Source organism: Ursus americanus, chromosome 11, assembly GCF_024610735.1.
Source record: "Ursus americanus isolate L20-20 chromosome 11, mUrsAme1.1.p, whole genome shotgun sequence".
NCBI classification, from domain to species: Eukaryota; Metazoa; Chordata; class Mammalia; order Carnivora; family Ursidae; genus Ursus; species Ursus americanus.
Window position 1 is genome coordinate 9369738 of NC_142137.1, and position 17894 is coordinate 9387631.

The window sequence follows — 17894 nt, forward strand, 5'->3', positions numbered from 1 at the left end:
TACCTACTATAGTGCTTTGGATCTCTGTGTGTAGAGCCAAGAGGCTGTCGCACACACTATCCCCCACCAACCCAAGGCTGTGCAGCAGAACTTTCAGATCCAGGTCATCTGGGATGTTCCCATCCCCTTCTCCTGAAATGTAGATTTCAAGTCCACGATTCCTCATAGCTCGGGATATTTCTCCATGAAAGGGATCCATCGAGAGAAAAAGTCTAGTAATACAGTAATTCAAAGAAAAAAAAAAATTAAACTCCCAGTTGCAACGAATGAGGTAGTTCAGCAACAACTGGTGAGGGCAAATCCTATGTGGTTTATCTTCAGGGAGCTCATCAAGGGACATACCAGTAACTCAAAGTCTGCTACTTTCATCTCTATTCTATCCTCTAGTGCCAAAATGTATCAATACAGCAAAATCAGTTTCTCTAAACCTACTCTCCTTAGCAACTATTGTTTGTCTAGTGCACCTTTAATGCTATCTGAGAATGTGAAAATTCTTACTTTCAGATATTCCCCATATGAGACAGTGCAAATTCATCATTCTAACTCACCTACAGATATCAGAAAAGGGAGCAGTGTATTCTCCTGAAACAATTACCTTCATATATTCAATGTCTAGCAACATCTCCACCTAGCCATCTGACATCTCCAATGCTACACAGCGGATTCCCTGCTGACCTTCTCCATACCAAACCTGCTCCTTTGCCAGTCTTCCCTTTCTCAATAAATGACTCCCACATTTACCCAATTACTCAAGCCAAAAACTTAGGTAAAATCCTTGCTTCTTTTTTTTCAACCCACACATCCATCAGCAAGTCCCACGCATATGGCCACACTAGTCTAACCTATCCTGTATCTTACCTGAACTACTGCAAAAGACTTGTGCTCAGTCTCCCTCCTTCTACCCGTCAGCACCAACCCACTACAGGGACCTCACCTCTCGTTTATTTTTTTATTACTTCATGTTTTTAAAGTAAGCTCTGTGCCCAGTGTGGAACTTGAACTGACAACCCTGAGATCAAGAGTCACATGCTCTTGAGCCAGCCAGGAGCCCCCCCTTGTTTACTGATATGCTCCCAGAGTCTGGCAAATAACAAAGCTTCCATATATATGTATTAACTGAATCAATAAACAGGTGAACATACTTATGACTGGATGCATAAATATAACACGTAAGAAGGTCCTATCAAATGTCCACCTCTCCCATTGAGGCAGTCAGATTCTTAGGCAGAAACTTAAGAGGCATGAATACCTGAAATTGGGATTTGGTGTTATGGTGGGAGTGGATCCATCTACCATTCCTCTCTCACTAAGAGTGAGAACACCTCCGGGTTCAAGCAAAGCATTCAAACGATCCAGCACTGATGGGCTACACAGAGAGAATTCAAATACAGTGGTGACAGACTGACATGCTGCATAGTTTCTACTTTTCCTGGCACAGGCCTCCCACTGCTCCTGACCCATGTCCTCCTTCAGCATAGAACACTCCCCCATATAGAATTGTGCTCTCTCTCCCTATCCATTCCCCCTTTCACTCCCCAAGGCATGTTGCCCAGAGATTCATACAAAGTAAAAGCACAAAATATTTGTTCAGTAAGTAAATAAAATTAAGGAAAATTGTTCCATGATTTATAGCTCTTTTTGTTTCCCCTTCTATCTCCCCTACTTCCCAACATTATCAAATCAATCTGAAGGCAATTCAAACATTCTGAAAAACAATCCAGGTAGAGAAACCCATCATCTGACCTGGAGTACTTTCTGTTATGCTGTGTGCTACGGCAGTTTTATGATGCCTTTTTCCTTACTTTAGAATCAAAGCAATACACAACTGATGCACACTTACTAAACGTCTGTCCCATAAAAGATGCTCCATTTCAAAAATCTGCCCTCAAGAATGCCCCTAACAGAGAGTATTTTTGATGTTAAATAAAAAGGTCTACCTCAAAAATGGTTGGAAAAGTAATCCAATTCTGTTAGCCTTCAGTTTAGTTCAGAACAGTCATACAGAACTAAAATCTTGCAGCTAATGACCAACTCCCTTTGTTTGTCACAAGGATCCGTCTACAGAATATGGTTGAGGATATGTTTCTAGTTAACAATGGGTTCAAAATACTACGGCTTCCAACTGGGTTTCTACTTTGACAAGTATATCCCAAATTTCAATCTTGTGATTAAGCAGAAGGTTCTTACTTGCAGAAGTTAACATTGTCCATCAAAAGCCAATCTCCAGACTTCAGAGCCTGAACCAACATGCTGTCAACCCATTCAAATGTTCCATGGCTGTGACCACTGGTGGACTGCAGAAGCTTCACCCCAAAATTTCGGAACTCTTCCACAAGTTTGGCAAACTCTGAAACGTTACAGCCACAGCACTTAGTTTCAAATCAGGGCAATAAAAAAACCAACAAAAGAAAAACAATATCCCCTAAGAGTTTATTAAGAGAAAATCAGAAACTTATGGCCCAAGTTTTAAAAGTTTGGTAATAAAGCACAAATAGGTTTTTGTTTTTGTTTAAACAAAACAGGTTAAAAAAAATTAGGTCTGGTAGCAGAAAATACTTTTTAATGATTTTCTGAATTAATGGCTAGGTAGAGGTGACTCAAAGGTGACAGAAAAGGTAAATAATCTTAGTTACAGGGGCGCCTGAGTGGCTCAGTCGTTAAGCGTCTGCCTTCAGCTCAGGGCGTGATCCCGGCGTTCTGGGATCGAGCCCCACATCAGGCTCCTCTGCTAGAAGCCTGCTTCTTCCTCTCCCACTCCCCCTGCTTGTGTTCCCTCTCTCGCTGGCTGTCTTTCTCTGTCAAATAAATAAATAAAATCTTTTAAAAAAATAAAATAAAAATAAAATAATAATCTTTGTTACAATTTCTCAAATGAGACAAGGAGAATAATGACTCCCACCTATTACTGTATTCTTGTCAAATGAAAGGGCACTAAAAGTTGGCACAACGAAAATCAATGTCATTAAACCAGGCTTTCTTTATAGTGACCATATCATAGGATTACAGTAACAACTGCTATTTATTTGCCAAGTGATGTATAGTTTATATAGCCCATCCCTAGAAATTTTTAAATTGCTTTTTAATTGGAAATTGCCTTATGACCCTTGTTCATATCACAAAGTATAATGCATTGGACCCCATGAGGAATAAGGTTTTGACATTACCTCCACTGTTAACAACTAAAAAACTATACAAAATATATCACAACAGGGCTGTGATAACTGAGGAAAGAAAGACCTATAATAGCCCTTGATTTCTGCATGGAAGCAATTTCTGGATTGCAAAAGCAAGGAGAGGAAACTCAAACATACCACTGAGGTCTCACTGATTTGAGCAGACAGACTAGAAATCAGGGAGGCCAAAGCAACTAGACTGAAGGGCAGAGCACTCGAGGTGAAGGAGCTACTCAAAGAGCTCCAGAAATATAGATAAGGGCCTCTGGAGTCTTTGGCGAAATAACAGTCTGTACATGCACGTAAAAGGTGAGGCTCCACAAGGGTGGGAAAACTTGCAAGGAAGGGACAATTGCTGGGGAGCTATGATTAGAACAACTCCCAGAGTTCATACAAGACTGAGTATTGCTCCAGTTCCCACCAGCCAAACTGAAGAGACCCCACAGAATACACAGGCCATTCAGGAGAGATGCCATGCAAGCTCTGCCTCAATAGTGGGCTAATCTCGGGGTGCCTGGGTGGCTCAGTCAGTTAAGTATCTGCCTTCAGTTGGGTCATGAACCGGGGGTGCTGGGATTGAACCCCACATCGGGCTCCTTGCTCTGCGGGGAGTCTGCTTCTCCCTCTCCCTCCGTCTGCTGCTCCCCCTGCTTGTGCTCTGTCAAATAAATAAACAAAATCTTAAAAAAAATAGTGGGGCTAATCTAGCCCTAAGTAACGGTTACTCTGAACCGACCTTAAAAAGCTTGAAATCAAGCTTGAAAAGATCAAAATGATCTGGTTCAACATGGCGGTGTAGGAAGATCCTGAATTCACCTACCCCCATGGACACACTGAATCGATAGCTACATAGGTAACAACTTCCTCCAAAAAAAACAAACAAAAAAACAAACAAACAAACAAACAAACCAAAACCCTGAAGTCTGGCTGAGTGACAACTACACAGGAGGCAAATGAAAAAATAAAACAAACAAAACAACCCACCGCACTGAAGCAGGTAGGAAAGGCTGAGAAATAATCTCACTGTAAACCCTATCCCCAGTACTGTGACCCACAACCGGAAAGGACCTGAAAACCTGGAGCTTCTCACTATGGAGCAAAAGGTTTGAACCACACATCAGGAATCCCAACTTTTAAAACATGTACTTGAAAGGCAAGCTCTCAAAACATCTACCATCTAAAAGCAACAGGGCTTGCATCCCAAGAACACAAGACTGTGATCAGAGAAAGGGCTCATACACTCAGACTCATCCAACCCCAGGGCCCAGCTCAGAGGCAGCCAACTGCACCCAGATTTAAAGTGAAGGAGGCTTACCTGCTTGTATTAAAGACAGAACCTGAGGAGCAGGCATCTAATATAACATATATATCCTAGAGCCTGTTGGAGCACTCTCCAGGGAAGAAGACTGACAGATGCCATCTTTGGACTCTTCCTTTGTGGAGCTCAGAAGCACCAGTACCTCCCAGAAAGCCTTTTACATAAGTCTTGGGGCCCTGATTTTTATTGCTACCACCCAGGGATGCCTCTTGATCCTCTGGCTCTGGAGGCCAGGAGAGCTTGAGTTCCTGATACCATGGGACTGTAATAAATCAGTATCACCCAGAAAGGAGACAAAATTGGTATAGTCTACCAAACATACAAAAAGAATAAGTATCAATCTTTCTCAAACACTTCAAAAAAAAAGAAAAGAAAAAAGAAAAAAAAAGATGAAGAAGAAAAAGAGGAAGAAGAGGAGGGAACTTTTCCAAACTCATTTTATAAAGCCAGTATTACCCTGATACCAAAACCAGAGAAGGATGCCACAAGAAAATTACAGTCTAGGGGTGCCTGGCTGGCTCAGTTGGTAGAGCATGCAGCTCTTGATCCGAGGATCATGAGTTTGAGCTCAAGCCCCATGTTGGGCGTGGAGCCTACTTAAAAAAATTATAGACTAATATCACTGATAAACATAGATCCAAAAATCTAACAAAACAATCAGCAAACTAAATTCAGCAAAAACAGTGAAAGGAACATACACTACAATCAAGTGGGATTTATTCCAGGGATGCAAGAATGGTTTAATATCCACAAATCAATGTGAGACCACACATCAGCAAAATGAAGGACAAAAATCATATGATCATTTCAACAGATGCAGAAAAAACACTTGACAAAATTCAACATCTATTCATGATTTAAAAAAACTCTTAATAAATGGGTATAGAAGGAATATGCATCAACATAAAAGCTATATATGACAAGCTCACAAATAACATCATTACTTAACAATGAAAAGATGAAAACTCTTCCTCTGAGATCAGGAACAAGACAAGAATGTCTATTCTCGCCATTTTATTCAACACAATACTGGAATTCCAGGCCAGAGCAAATTAGGAGAGAAAAATAAGAGGCATCCAAATTGGAAAGGAAAAAAGGAAAACTGTCACTATTTGCATATGACACAATATTACATACAGAAAACCCTACACCATGCAGACACAGACACACACACACACACATAGAATAAATGAATTAAGTTGCAGGACACAAGATCAATACACAAAAATCCATTGTGTTTCTATACACTAATAATAAACTATCAGAAAGTGAAATGGAAACAATCACATTTACAATCACATAAAAAAAAAAATACCTAGGAATAAATTTAACCAAGGAGTTGAAAGATCTGTATGTTGAAAACTCCAAGACATTAAAAAATTAATGAAGACACAAATAAATGGAAATATATTCCATGCTCATGGATTGGACAAATGTTAAAATGTCCATACTATCCAAAGCAATATACAAATTAAATATAATCCCTATCAAAATTCCAGGGTTATTTTTCACCAAAATAGAACAAATAAGGCTAAAATTTGTATGGAACCACAAAAGACCCCAAATAGCTAAAGCAATCTTAAAAGAACAAGCTGGAGGCATCGAGTTCCCTTATTTCAAACTATATTTCAAAGCTAAAGTAGTTAGAACAGCATGATACTGGCATAAAAACAGACACACAGATCAGTGGAACAGAAAAGAGAGCCCAGAAATAAACCCACACATATATAGTCAATTAATTTACAACAAAGGAACCAAAAATACACAATGGGGAAAGGACAATCTCTTCAATTAAAAACAGTGCTGGGGAAATTGGATAGCCACATACAAAAGAATAAAAGTGTACTACTATCCTATACTACACACAAAAATTCAAAATGGATTAAAGACTTGAACAAAAGACCTGAAACCACAAAACTCCTAGAAGAAAACCTAAGTGGTAAGCTCCCTGACACAGGTCTTGGTGATGATTTTTTTTTTTAATAGGACACCAAAAACAAAAATAAACAAGTAGGACTACATCAAACTAAAGTTTTGGAACAGCAAGGGAAACCATCGACAAAATGAAAAGGCAATCTACTGAATGGGAGAAAATACTTGCAAGTCATATATCTGATAATGGGCTAATATCCAAAATATATAAATAACTCATATTATATATCTCAATGGCAAAATTACAAACAAACCCATTAAAAACTAGGCAGGGGACCTGAACAGACATTTTTCCAAAGACCTATAGCCAAGAGGTACATGAAAAAGATACTCGGAATCATTAATTATGAGGGAACCGTAGATCAAAATCAGAATGAGAGATCACCTCACGCCTGTTAGAATGGCTATCATCAAATAAGAAATCACAAGTGTTCACAAGCATGTGGAGAAAAGGGAATCCTTGTGCACTACTCCTGAGAAGGTAAATTTGTACAGCCACTATGGAAAATAGTACAGAAGTTTCTCAAAAAATTAAAAATGGAACGACATATGATCCAGCAACTCCACTTTTGGGCATTTATCCTAAGAAAATGAAAATGCTAACTTGAAAAGATATATGCACCACCATGTTGGCTGCAGGACTGTTTACAATAGCCAAGATATGGAAACAACCTAAATGTCTATTCATAGATGAATGGATAAAGAAATTGTGGTGTGTGTGTGTATGACAGAATATTACTTAGCCATAGAAAAGAATGAAATCTTGCCATCTGTGACCTCAAGAGCATTATGCTAAGTGAAATAAGTCAGAGCAAGATAAATACCACACGATCTCTCTTATATGTAAGATCTTAAACAAAAGACCAAGTTTCTAAATACAGAGAACAGATAGGAGATTGGGGGAGTTGAGGGAGATAAATGGGTGAACTGTTTGCTCTGGTTGTATTTTTTGTTTTTTGGGTTTTTTTAGTCTAAATAGATCAAATAAAAATACACAATCAAACTAATCCATAAGCAACTTAACTGCTTACCACAAAGTCCAGAAGTCTTCAAAGAAATGTAGTTAGATCCTTGAAAAACAAAGGGGATAAGGGTGCTAACCCCTCCCATGCAGTCAAAAATCCACATATAACTTTTGACTCCTCAAAAACCTAACTACTAATAGCCACCTTACCAGTAATAGTCAATTAACACATTGTTTACATCGTATATACTATATACCGTATTCTTATAATAAAGTAAGCTAAAGAAAATTTTAAAAATTAAAAGGAAAATACATTTACAGTACTGTACATATATTTACTGGAAAAAAGTCCACATGTTAAGTGGACCCTTGCAGTTCAAACCTATGTTGTGCAAGGATCAACAAAAATGCAGCACTAAGCAACTTAATTCAGAATTTCCAGCCTCCAATCCAAATTACTAGGCACAGGGGCGCCTGGGTGGCTCAGTCATTAAGCGTCTGCCTTCGGCTCAGGGCGTGATCCCAGAGTCCTGGGATCGAGCCCCACATCAGGCTCCTACGCTGGGAGCCTGCTTCTTCCTCTCCCACTCCCCCTGCTTGTGTTCCCTCTCTCGCTGGCTGTCTCTCTGTCAAATAAATAAATAAAATCTTTAAAAAAAAAATTACTAGACACACAAAGAAAATATGACTTATAACCAGGAGGAAAAAGTCAACAGAACAGACCCAGAAATCATAGATGATTAAATTAGCAGACAAAGATATTAATACAGCTATTATAAAAAAAAGCACAAGCATTTAAGATAAACTGTGAACATAAGAACTAAATATATTTAATAGTCATACATCTTCATAGTAACGTTAAAAGATATAAATAAAGATAAAAAATATTTTTAACCAAAAATAAAATAGAAAAAGTGTTTCAGACTCACCTTTTCTCACTCTATTAATACCCCTAAGAAATTACTCAGTAAAAAGCAGTATTTAGCATGAGCTGTGAGAACTTACTCTAAATATTTAAATTTCAACTAAAAGATATATAGAAGCACTATACTAAAGGCTTTAAGGTCAGAGGATTAGATCCAAAACCTAGTTTAGTCACTTCGTAACTATACGATATTGAGTATGTTATTTAACCTCCATGAGCATCCATGTCTGGAGGCATAAAATGGAAATAATCCTTCCTTGTAATGCAGTGGTGTTGTGAGGTTTCAAAGTAAATATCTGACATAGGACCTACCACCCACTTGGAATTCATAGCCCAATGGTGAGTTTTACAAAACCCATCTTTTAAAAATATATATAAAGTAATGTATAACTCCATTAAATATCTCTAACAAATTTGAGTGAATGAGAAAAGGATTTCAAAACTAAATGGTGGGCTTCACTGGGAAGTGATAAATCAAATCAACAATAAAATAATTCTCTTGCCTAAGAAAGTAAACTGCTTGACCCACAGCCATGGATACATTGTTTAGAGAGCTAGAACAGAGGAGTCTCATTTGTTATCTCTAAGGAATCAACCCTTTGTAACCAGTTACAAACAGGCTTTGGAAATAAAAGACGACAACCACCGTGACTGACACAACCTATGAGCCTTTAATCTTCCCTATGAGCATGCTCGCCACCACCCAGAAAACTGCACCACAAAATGACAGAAGTGTGCTTGTTAACTGAAGACTTTCTTCCACTTTTTTTTTTTTTAAAGATTTTATTTATTTATTTGACAGAGATAGAGACAGCCAGCCAGAGAGGGAACACAAGCAGGGGAGTGGGAGAGGAAGAAGCAGGCTCATAGCAGAGGAGCCTGATGTGGGGCTCGATCCCATAACACCAGGATCATGCCCTGAGCCGAAGGCAGACGCTCAACCGCTGTGCCACCCAGGCGCCCCTTTCTTCCACTTTCTATACAAAATTAATAAGCACATCCTAACAATCAACGTGGACTTCTATTCTCCCATTTAAAATGTTTAATTTCTTGGGAAGCCTGGGTGGCTCAGTTGGTTAAGCGCCTGCCTTTGGCTCAGGTCACGATCTCAGGGTCGTGGGATCAAGCCCTATATTGGGCTCCCTGCTCAGCAGGGAGTGTGCTTATCCCTCGCCCTCTTCCCCTCCCCCATTCCTGCTCATGTGTTCTCTCACAAGAATACTTTCTCTCTCTCAAATAATTTAAAATAAAAATTAAGTAGAATTCTTAATTTCTTGAGAAATTACTTAACTAGTTTTCTTAAAAGCCAAGAAAAAATAAAACCAGCTTGCATGCAAATGGTTTACCATTACAGCTGATTACACACAATATAAACCATCCAGCTCACTAACCAATTTCTTTGTTTTTTGCTTTGTTTAGGATCATCAATTCTGAATTATTTTACATTAGCTCCATTTTGCTTTCTAACACAAAGATTTTTAAGTTTTGTTGATAACTACTACATTAATAAAACATTACAGGTATCACCTTACAAATATATTACTACCTATATACGGACACTCTACAGACAATGCTACATACATATCTGATACACACATCCAAACACACATACCTGTCTTGGAGTAGGAGTTGATTTTATTGTTGAGTCGCTGCATAAGCAATAATACCGCTTCCAGCTTATTGACAATCTCCATTGTGATACCTTTACCACCATCTCCAAGACACTTGGGCTTATAGGTCAGAAGGAAGTGACTCCAGGCTCGTAGCACTACTTCCGCATCATCAGCACTGATAAGGAGGCTGTCTCTTAACAGTGCCCTTACAGTGCCCTCCACCTTTTCAAGCAGCTGCCTCCACGGCCGTGTAAGATCAACCTGAAATTTCCAGAGCACAAACTCATCATAGCCACTGGCCAGAGTCAAAAGAATACTCCTTTAAATTTAAAAAAAAAAAAAAAATACTACTTGTAATCACCAACACAAAAGACCATCAGTCAGACCACAGCATTATATATGCTTTGCCTGAAAATGTGAAGGCAGACCATTTACCTGCTCAAATCCACCCAGAAGCTCTGTAGTGTCCATTGCACTGTTCATTGCCATGATCTTTAATGTATGACCAGTAAGGTGTGCCAGGAGCTGGACCAGGCTGGTCTTGCCCACAGAAGCTGGCCCCACAAGGATGACCATCCAGCTCATCTGCACACACTTCATAATAGACTCCAGGGACCGTAATGACTGGTGCAGGAGTGACAGGGGACGGCGGGACAGGAGAGGAACGTAACTGCCACGGGAAAGGACTGAGTAGCCCAGCTGAAAAAGACATGCCAGTGAGATTTCACAAGTGTGCCTGCGGCTGGGAGCAGAGGAAATCAAAGAAAAATGTACAAGAATAGAGGATATTTCTACATGCCTCACCTGAACATCATAGGGAGTGATGTGAAATAGTCTGGTTCCCATGTATGGGTTGGAACTTGAATTGAACACATCCTTGAATACAGCAATGACCTAAATGAAGGTAATACAATCAAAACACAAATCACTCCACCAAATTCTGAGCAAAACCTTCCAGGAAACATGCACAGCAACAGGAGTCACAACACTGTGAGTGAACGAACACTAGTCACAATTTCTTTATCCTTTTGAATTTTCTCTTATAAACTTTCTCTTACAGATTACATTTATTTAAATCTTCAGGATGAAAGCAAACTGGTACTCAAGCAAAGAACAGTCACCTAAACTTAAACTATTTGAGATTCCAGTTGAGAATGTATCATAATTAAAGCCACGGATATTACTGCAAATCTACAGATGAAAAATGAATCTGCTTTCATCATTCAAGATACCACCTAAAAAGGCAGAATGTTAGTAGTAGTCTGAAGATTATGAAGAACAATGACCATTTCTTGAGCACCTATTATGTGCCAAACATTGTAGACGTGTTTTAATAGATTATTTCTGATCCTTACAGCCTTGCAAAATAGGTATCATTTCCACTTTATAGATATGGGTAACAGGATTCATGAGAGTTATAAGGGTTTACTCATGGTTAGTAAGTTATTTTAAATCCAAGCCAGTTTCACTCTAAAACACCATTTTAGCTTTCTATTTATGTAGAATGACAACCAATGTTATTTATCTGATTATTTACATTCAATTATCCCTTCCTTATCAGAAATACAATTAGAAAACTTGCTTTTAGCCCTACTTCTTTTCTGGATTTCCTTCTGAGAGGAGTTGGGGGAGGGGAAAAGCTAGAGGTGTGTAAAATACACTAATTTAGCCCAGAGCAGCAGGAAAAATTCCAGCCACCTACAATATGTACACCAAGTTGCATGTTTTTAACAAAGCAGCAATACTCATATTAATCATTGTACACTGGACTTAAGTCAGAAAATAAAAATAACAATATTGTAAGTCACAGGAATAAAATGTATGGCCTGGTAACCACAGTCAATAATACTGTATTGCATATTTGAAAATGGCTAAGAGAACAGATTTAAAAAGTTGTCATCAAAAGAAAAAGTCTTTTGTAACTATGTAAGGTGATGCGTATTAATTATACTTACTGTGGTGATCTTTTCACAATGTATACAAATACTGAATCACTGTGCTGTACACCTGAAACTAATGTTGTATGTCAATTATAACTCAACTAAAAAAATTAGTAAGAGTTTGAGAAACATCAGAAAAAAAAGGATAAAGATAAAATCATTATCAGTACCGAACGTCGACTAGGAGTCAAAAAGCAGCACAGGAGAAAAGTGCTCCTGTCACATTTTTGGGTCCAGGTGTTCAATGAGCTTACATTCTACTCCAAAGTAGATCATCCTCTCCTTTCCCTGACAGTTTACCAGAACTAAAATTACAAATACTTTCACAATGTAGTTTAGTTTTATAAAGTCAGATTTAATTTACTCAAACTCTTCCAGCTTTGATAAGCCTTTCTCCCATTACTATTTTTCCTCATTTTGTGTGTGTGTGTGTGTGTGTGTGTGTGTGTGTGTGTGTGTGAATTACAATAACTAACACAGAGAAGTGATGGAAACCTTCTGTACCTTACAGTGACATTCCATCTGACTAACATCAATAACCCAATAACTGGCCAGGGTCTGGCCACAATGAATACAGTATAATTAGTAACTGGATGAAGAAAATAAAATACTAGCCTATGGCATACGAATTATACATAATAAAATTATATTTTAAAAAACCTAGGTGAATATTTTGTCCTAATATAATGACCAAAAGGCACTTGCACATAATGAATGAGTTAATATCTGGCTACAACTGGGATATGGAAGGAAAGTTCTAGACTGGAGTGCTGGCTCTACCACTTACTACAGGTACTCCATGACTGTGGGCATTGAATCTTCATTGGTAAGAGGTCATGATAGTGCCTCCTGTCTGCAGCTACTGTGAGTATTCTGTGAGGATGGACTTTAAATACCAAAAAGTAAAATGAATACATTATTAGATTATTAGGCTAGGAATTATAGTGTTATTTTCTATTTACAAAGAGATATTTTTACTTCCATTCAGATACAGGATATTCTCTTATGTATCTACTTATACTTTGTAGAGAAAAGACTTTGTAACTCAAAGTTTATTTAAAAACAGAACACCCTTCCCCCCTCTACTGAGTATCACCTGTCTTCTCCTGTTTCTCCCCTTTGCACCTTGTAAGAGGATGAAGACCTAGTTTTTCATTACTGGGGGGCAATACTGTTTTAAGAATAAGGGGATTAAGATGAATAAATAAAGTGTGTACTCTGAAGCAAACTACTCTCCACTTTGAGACCTCGAGGTAGGTGAATGTTCAGTCTCTTTCCTTAACTTTGTTCCCTCCAGTCTGTGTTTTATTAATGCCAGTGCTTAAGCTTTGACCGCATACTTCTGCGGGGGGTACAGCTGCTCCTTCCGCTGCCGCTTCTTGGCCTTCAGGTTTTCCTTGTGCTTGTTCTGCCAGTGGCACATGGCACGTTGTCTTCTTGGGACACAGATCCAGGGGATTGTACTTCTTGCCTTCGTAGAATCTCCTGAGGTTTCTTCTGCGTCTGGTTAATGACTGTGAGAACACGGGTGATGGATTTGCCAACAACTCGGACTTTAGAGAGCTTGGAAGCAGTGTCACTTGTCACTTTGGTGACACACAGCTGGGACAGCTCCATCTTCAGCTCTTCCAGCTGTGTAAGCAGCATCTCCCCCTTGCTGGGAAGGTCTCGAGCCTTCATCTTGGCCCTGTCTGCATAATCCACTGCTGCCACTGCCACCGCTAAGAAGAGGCCGAGGGAAAGAGATCTTTCCTTAACTTCCAAATTCTAAGCAGCTTTACTGAGTTTAATATGAATTAGTGAGTATGCCCTTTCTCTCCCTTAGGAAGAAATCAACTTTCAGATGGAAAGAAACACAAAGAACAAGTGTGAAACTCACCTTTTCTTTGTCTTCCTTGGTTCTCATTCTCTCACCATAGACCAAAAACACATGCTGACCAGGATCATAACACCCAGGGGACTGGTCAACTAGCATCAACTGACACCAGCGGAAAAGGTCCCGAAGGTTGAATTCCCAGGGTCCTCCTTTTTGCCCCCATTTCTTCTCAACAGTCACTTCATGATCAATCTAAAACGAAAACACCATTATTGGGAAACATATCCCATAGGTAGGCGCACTGCATTAATACTATCAATGTACTACAAATGCATACCTAATCTGAAACAGAAATTAGCAGGTTTGATACAAATGTGTCTTTCTCCCAACCCAGACATCTAAACCAGGAATACTTTTGTAAGCATTAACATTGATACACACAATAGATCTGAATTACTGTAATCCTCAAATGAGTAGTTTCTTCCACTAGAAACCTGTACAATTCAATGTGGTTTATTTTAGAGAGACTGGTAAATTTGATAGTGTCCCACGATGAAAAAGTGATGGTTCTATTAAAGCATGAAAATAAAAAAACAATTAATACAAGTAGGTACCTACTTGGTTGTTGAAAGCCACCATCTTCTTAACAATATTTTTGTCAATGGCTGGAAACAGAGTACTGGCAATGAACTCCATGTCAATTACTGTAAGGGGATCCACAAAGACCTACAGAATCCAAAAAGAACATGAAGAAATGCTATTGCTTCTCTTTACTGAACACCAGGAAGGACAACCACTTATAAAGTAAAATTGTTATTTAACACCAAAGTAACAGTACCTCAGTTTAGATATATATAAAAATTCAGTTACAGAAATCTCTTTTCTTGCATTTTTAGGACACAGAATCCTATAAAATATTTGAAATACAGGGCAACAGAGGTTTTGTTGTTGTTAGCTCCACTCCAGTGAATGAAAGAAAAAAGATAACATACGACTTAAGTGTATTTGTTTATATTTTTAAGCATATATTTTTTAATTTCCTATGTATATAATGCCCTCAAAATTTTAGATGGTAAGGCATAGGAGCATTTACTTCAAAATCTCAACTTTCCAACTTTTGAGTATGTTTGAAATTCTTCATAATAAATTATTCTGAAAAGACACTCAGCAAATTATGGAAAGGGACATTAAAGAAAGCTAACAGCTAGAGCTATTTTCAAACCTGTAGACTAGTCAAACTTTGGCAAATAAATGTTAAAACAAGTAAGCATATGTGTGTACACACACACACACACACACACACACACACACACTCTAACCTCTGCAAATGAGAATAAAGACAGTAAGAAAGACATCAGATGTTTATAATGATTGACTCTGATATGGAGAATACTGGATTTTTTTATTCTTCCTGGTAGTTTTCTTTTCCTTCTCACTTTAACTAAAATGCATTAATTTCATCATAAAAAAATTTCAGTATTTTACTAGAACACTTAGACATTTGGAATGGTCAAAAACCGGCCTTGATCCTGAGGACGGTTATGGAATTCCTGGAGGGGTGGTCACCTTACTCTCAACTGATAACACACAGGGTTCTCCAGGACTGAAGACAAAGGGACTCACACCAGGAGGGAGGTGATGATGGAAATCAGACACACTGATATTCATCATATAGAGACATGGAATTGAGAAACAGATTGTTAAACTGATGCTCTCTCATTCTTACAGTGAACATCCTAATAGGTATGTGCCAGCAGTCTTATCACCTTCGACACTCCACCTTTGGTTCCCATGGCAACAGCAAATCTTACCTGAGTGAATCTGTTAAGGAAAGACCTCGGCAAGCCTTTCCTCCCACCTCCTTGTCTAAAAGGATTTTGACACCCGAAAATCTTCGTCTTTTCATGCTGTACTTGAAAACTCATTCCTAACTCAGGAACGTAGATTTCTCCTCTGTGGTCAAAACAAGCGTTGAGTCCTTCCAATACAGACTGAGATGCCAGGTTGAGCTATTTGAAGAAAGTATATATATTTATTACATACGCTATACAACTATAACAAAAAGAATAATATGCATAAAAATTGAATAGTGTCGTCTTCAGGAGGAAGAAGCTCAAGTAATTGATAACATTCCATTTTTTAAGATTTATTTATTTTATAGAGAGAGAGAGAAAAAGGTGGGGGAGAGAAAAAGGGGGGGAATCTCTAGTAGACTCCCCCATTGAGCACAGAGCCTGCCATGGGGCTCCATCCCACAACTCCAAGATCATGACCTGAGCCGAAACCAAGAGTCAGATGCTCAACTGACTGAGCCACCCAGGTACCACAGTAACACTCTTTTAAGTCAAGTATATTCATCCTATTATTTCGTGTGTGTGTGTGTGTGTGTGTGTGACATCTGTGGTATATAAACTACCAATAACTTAAGTCAACTGAATAAATATTCGGACTGAATTTTTTAAAAAGCAGTTTAAATCTTCTCTAAAATTAAACTGTGTCCATTGTATTCAATGTAGGTATATGGACCTACCATGTACATCCCAGCTTACCAAAAAAAACTCGCAAGTATACAGATTTCACTTTTGCACTATGAGATCTTTAAAGATGAAGACAGCTCTTTACATACTTTAAATATCTTTCCCAGCTCAAATAATGAATGAAATCTCCAAATGGGCTTCAAAGTCATGAAAAAAACTACATAAGGTAGATCAACATAGCTAACTTCCACCAACATTTTTGTGGAAAAGAACAAATACATGGAGTTTCTGTGCCAAAAATGAAAAGAGCTGAATGGAGGTCTTCAGAAGGTAAGTTTACAGCTCAGGGATGCAAAGTATGGCAGTTTTTAGGTAACAAGGAAAAATTCAATTAGGAAAATGCAAAATCAATAAAATGCAAATGGCCAAAAAAACCAGACTATATCAGAATTTCAAGTGTCATGTTTACATAAACACTACAAAGCACAAATTCCATTGAATATTCCCAAACAGCTAAAGCTCTAAAAGCTACTCTTAAATGTGACTGCAGTCAAGACTGTCTTGGGTACCTGGATGCGTTTCCACCCAATAGGAATATGGCCTGAAGCCTTAAACTTTATAACTGGGCATTTTTCCCCCCTGGCTAAAGAATATAATACTATCAGGAATCTTTTTTCAAAAATCAGGGGGATGGGATACACCACCCTCCTCCTTAATATCTCCCCCATGATATAAGTAGGAAGCAGCTCAACCGAAAAGAAAGCCCACAGCCCACCCTCCAACTTGAGACCCAAAGGCGTCTGAATCTTGGGGACCCGGTGGCGCTAGTCTCAAAAGTTCCATCCCAGTATTCTGATCACAGCAATCATTTAAGCTCCACCACTACTTTCCAGCCTTTTCCAGGATTAACAAGGCACATCCCAAAGTGACCGCATGCCTTTGCCCATAGCCTTAAATTTTTTATTTTTGTGCATCACTTTTCCATGTCTCCAGCTGCCTGCTGGTCACTGAGATTCAGCATTTATCCCAGGTATCATGAGGGGCTCTGTTCTTCCAGTCAATAACTTATCCAATATGCACATGTAACATTTACCATTTTCTCCCCATTTTTTGTATGTCTCTTAAGATAACTTACTGCAGTCTCTCTGATGCACTTATAAAACATGTGGATGACAGTTTGTAAAACACCCATGAAATAAATACAAAATACCAAGCCAGCCCACCAGAGACCGTAGAATAAACCAGTGAAGAGACAGTTTTTCTCCAGAAGCTGGCTTACAAAAGCAGGATTTAGTGGCTTGTATATATAGGGGTTTCTATATGTACTCTCTGACAAGTGACTTTTCTTATTCTTAAAACAAACAATGGAGGACTTTTCTTCGTTAGAGATTTTGTTTTTACTAGCAAAATAGCATGACCATCCACTGAGATATGCCCTAGCAATAAGAAAAGTATGACTGCTCTTCCCATTGTAACCCCATGCTTGGCACGACGAACAGTCCTCTCACCTCATCCAACACAACCCAATGGCCTGCCTTCAGAGCCGCCAGCAAGGGGCCATCCCGCCAGGCAAACTCTCCTCCCTTGCCACCTTCAACAGGGAGATCTGCTCCAAACAAGTCTGTGATGTCCTTTGAGAGGGGACAAAAAGGAGGAAAAGCCAACATTGCATAAATTAACTAGATCCCAAGACCCTAAATCTAACACAATAAATTCTTGGGCCTTACGCCACTTTT

General features: G+C 38.7%; 1 protein-coding gene and 1 pseudogene across 3 annotated transcripts in view; both read right to left on the minus strand.

The window, feature by feature from the left end:
- Window positions 1-17894, minus strand: part of MDN1 (midasin AAA ATPase 1) — a 164058-nt gene that overhangs the window by 66234 nt on the left and 79930 nt on the right. For all 3 annotated transcript variants that reach the window (XM_087865316.1, XM_045807060.2, XM_087865317.1), the window contains 10 exons: window positions 17667-17789; window positions 15493-15690; window positions 14300-14407; window positions 13745-13933; window positions 10730-10819; window positions 10361-10624; window positions 9925-10186; window positions 2188-2347; window positions 1250-1366; window positions 4-212 (listed from right to left, as the gene is read on the minus strand). In XM_087865316.1, the coding sequence (XP_087721442.1) occupies window positions 4-212; window positions 1250-1366; window positions 2188-2347; window positions 9925-10186; window positions 10361-10624; window positions 10730-10819; window positions 13745-13933; window positions 14300-14407; window positions 15493-15690; window positions 17667-17789 (1720 nt within the window). The remainder of the gene's footprint in view (window positions 1-3; window positions 213-1249; window positions 1367-2187; window positions 2348-9924; window positions 10187-10360; window positions 10625-10729; window positions 10820-13744; window positions 13934-14299; window positions 14408-15492; window positions 15691-17666; window positions 17790-17894) is intronic.
- LOC123798558 (large ribosomal subunit protein uL29 pseudogene) lies at window positions 12283-13619 on the minus strand (annotated as a pseudogene).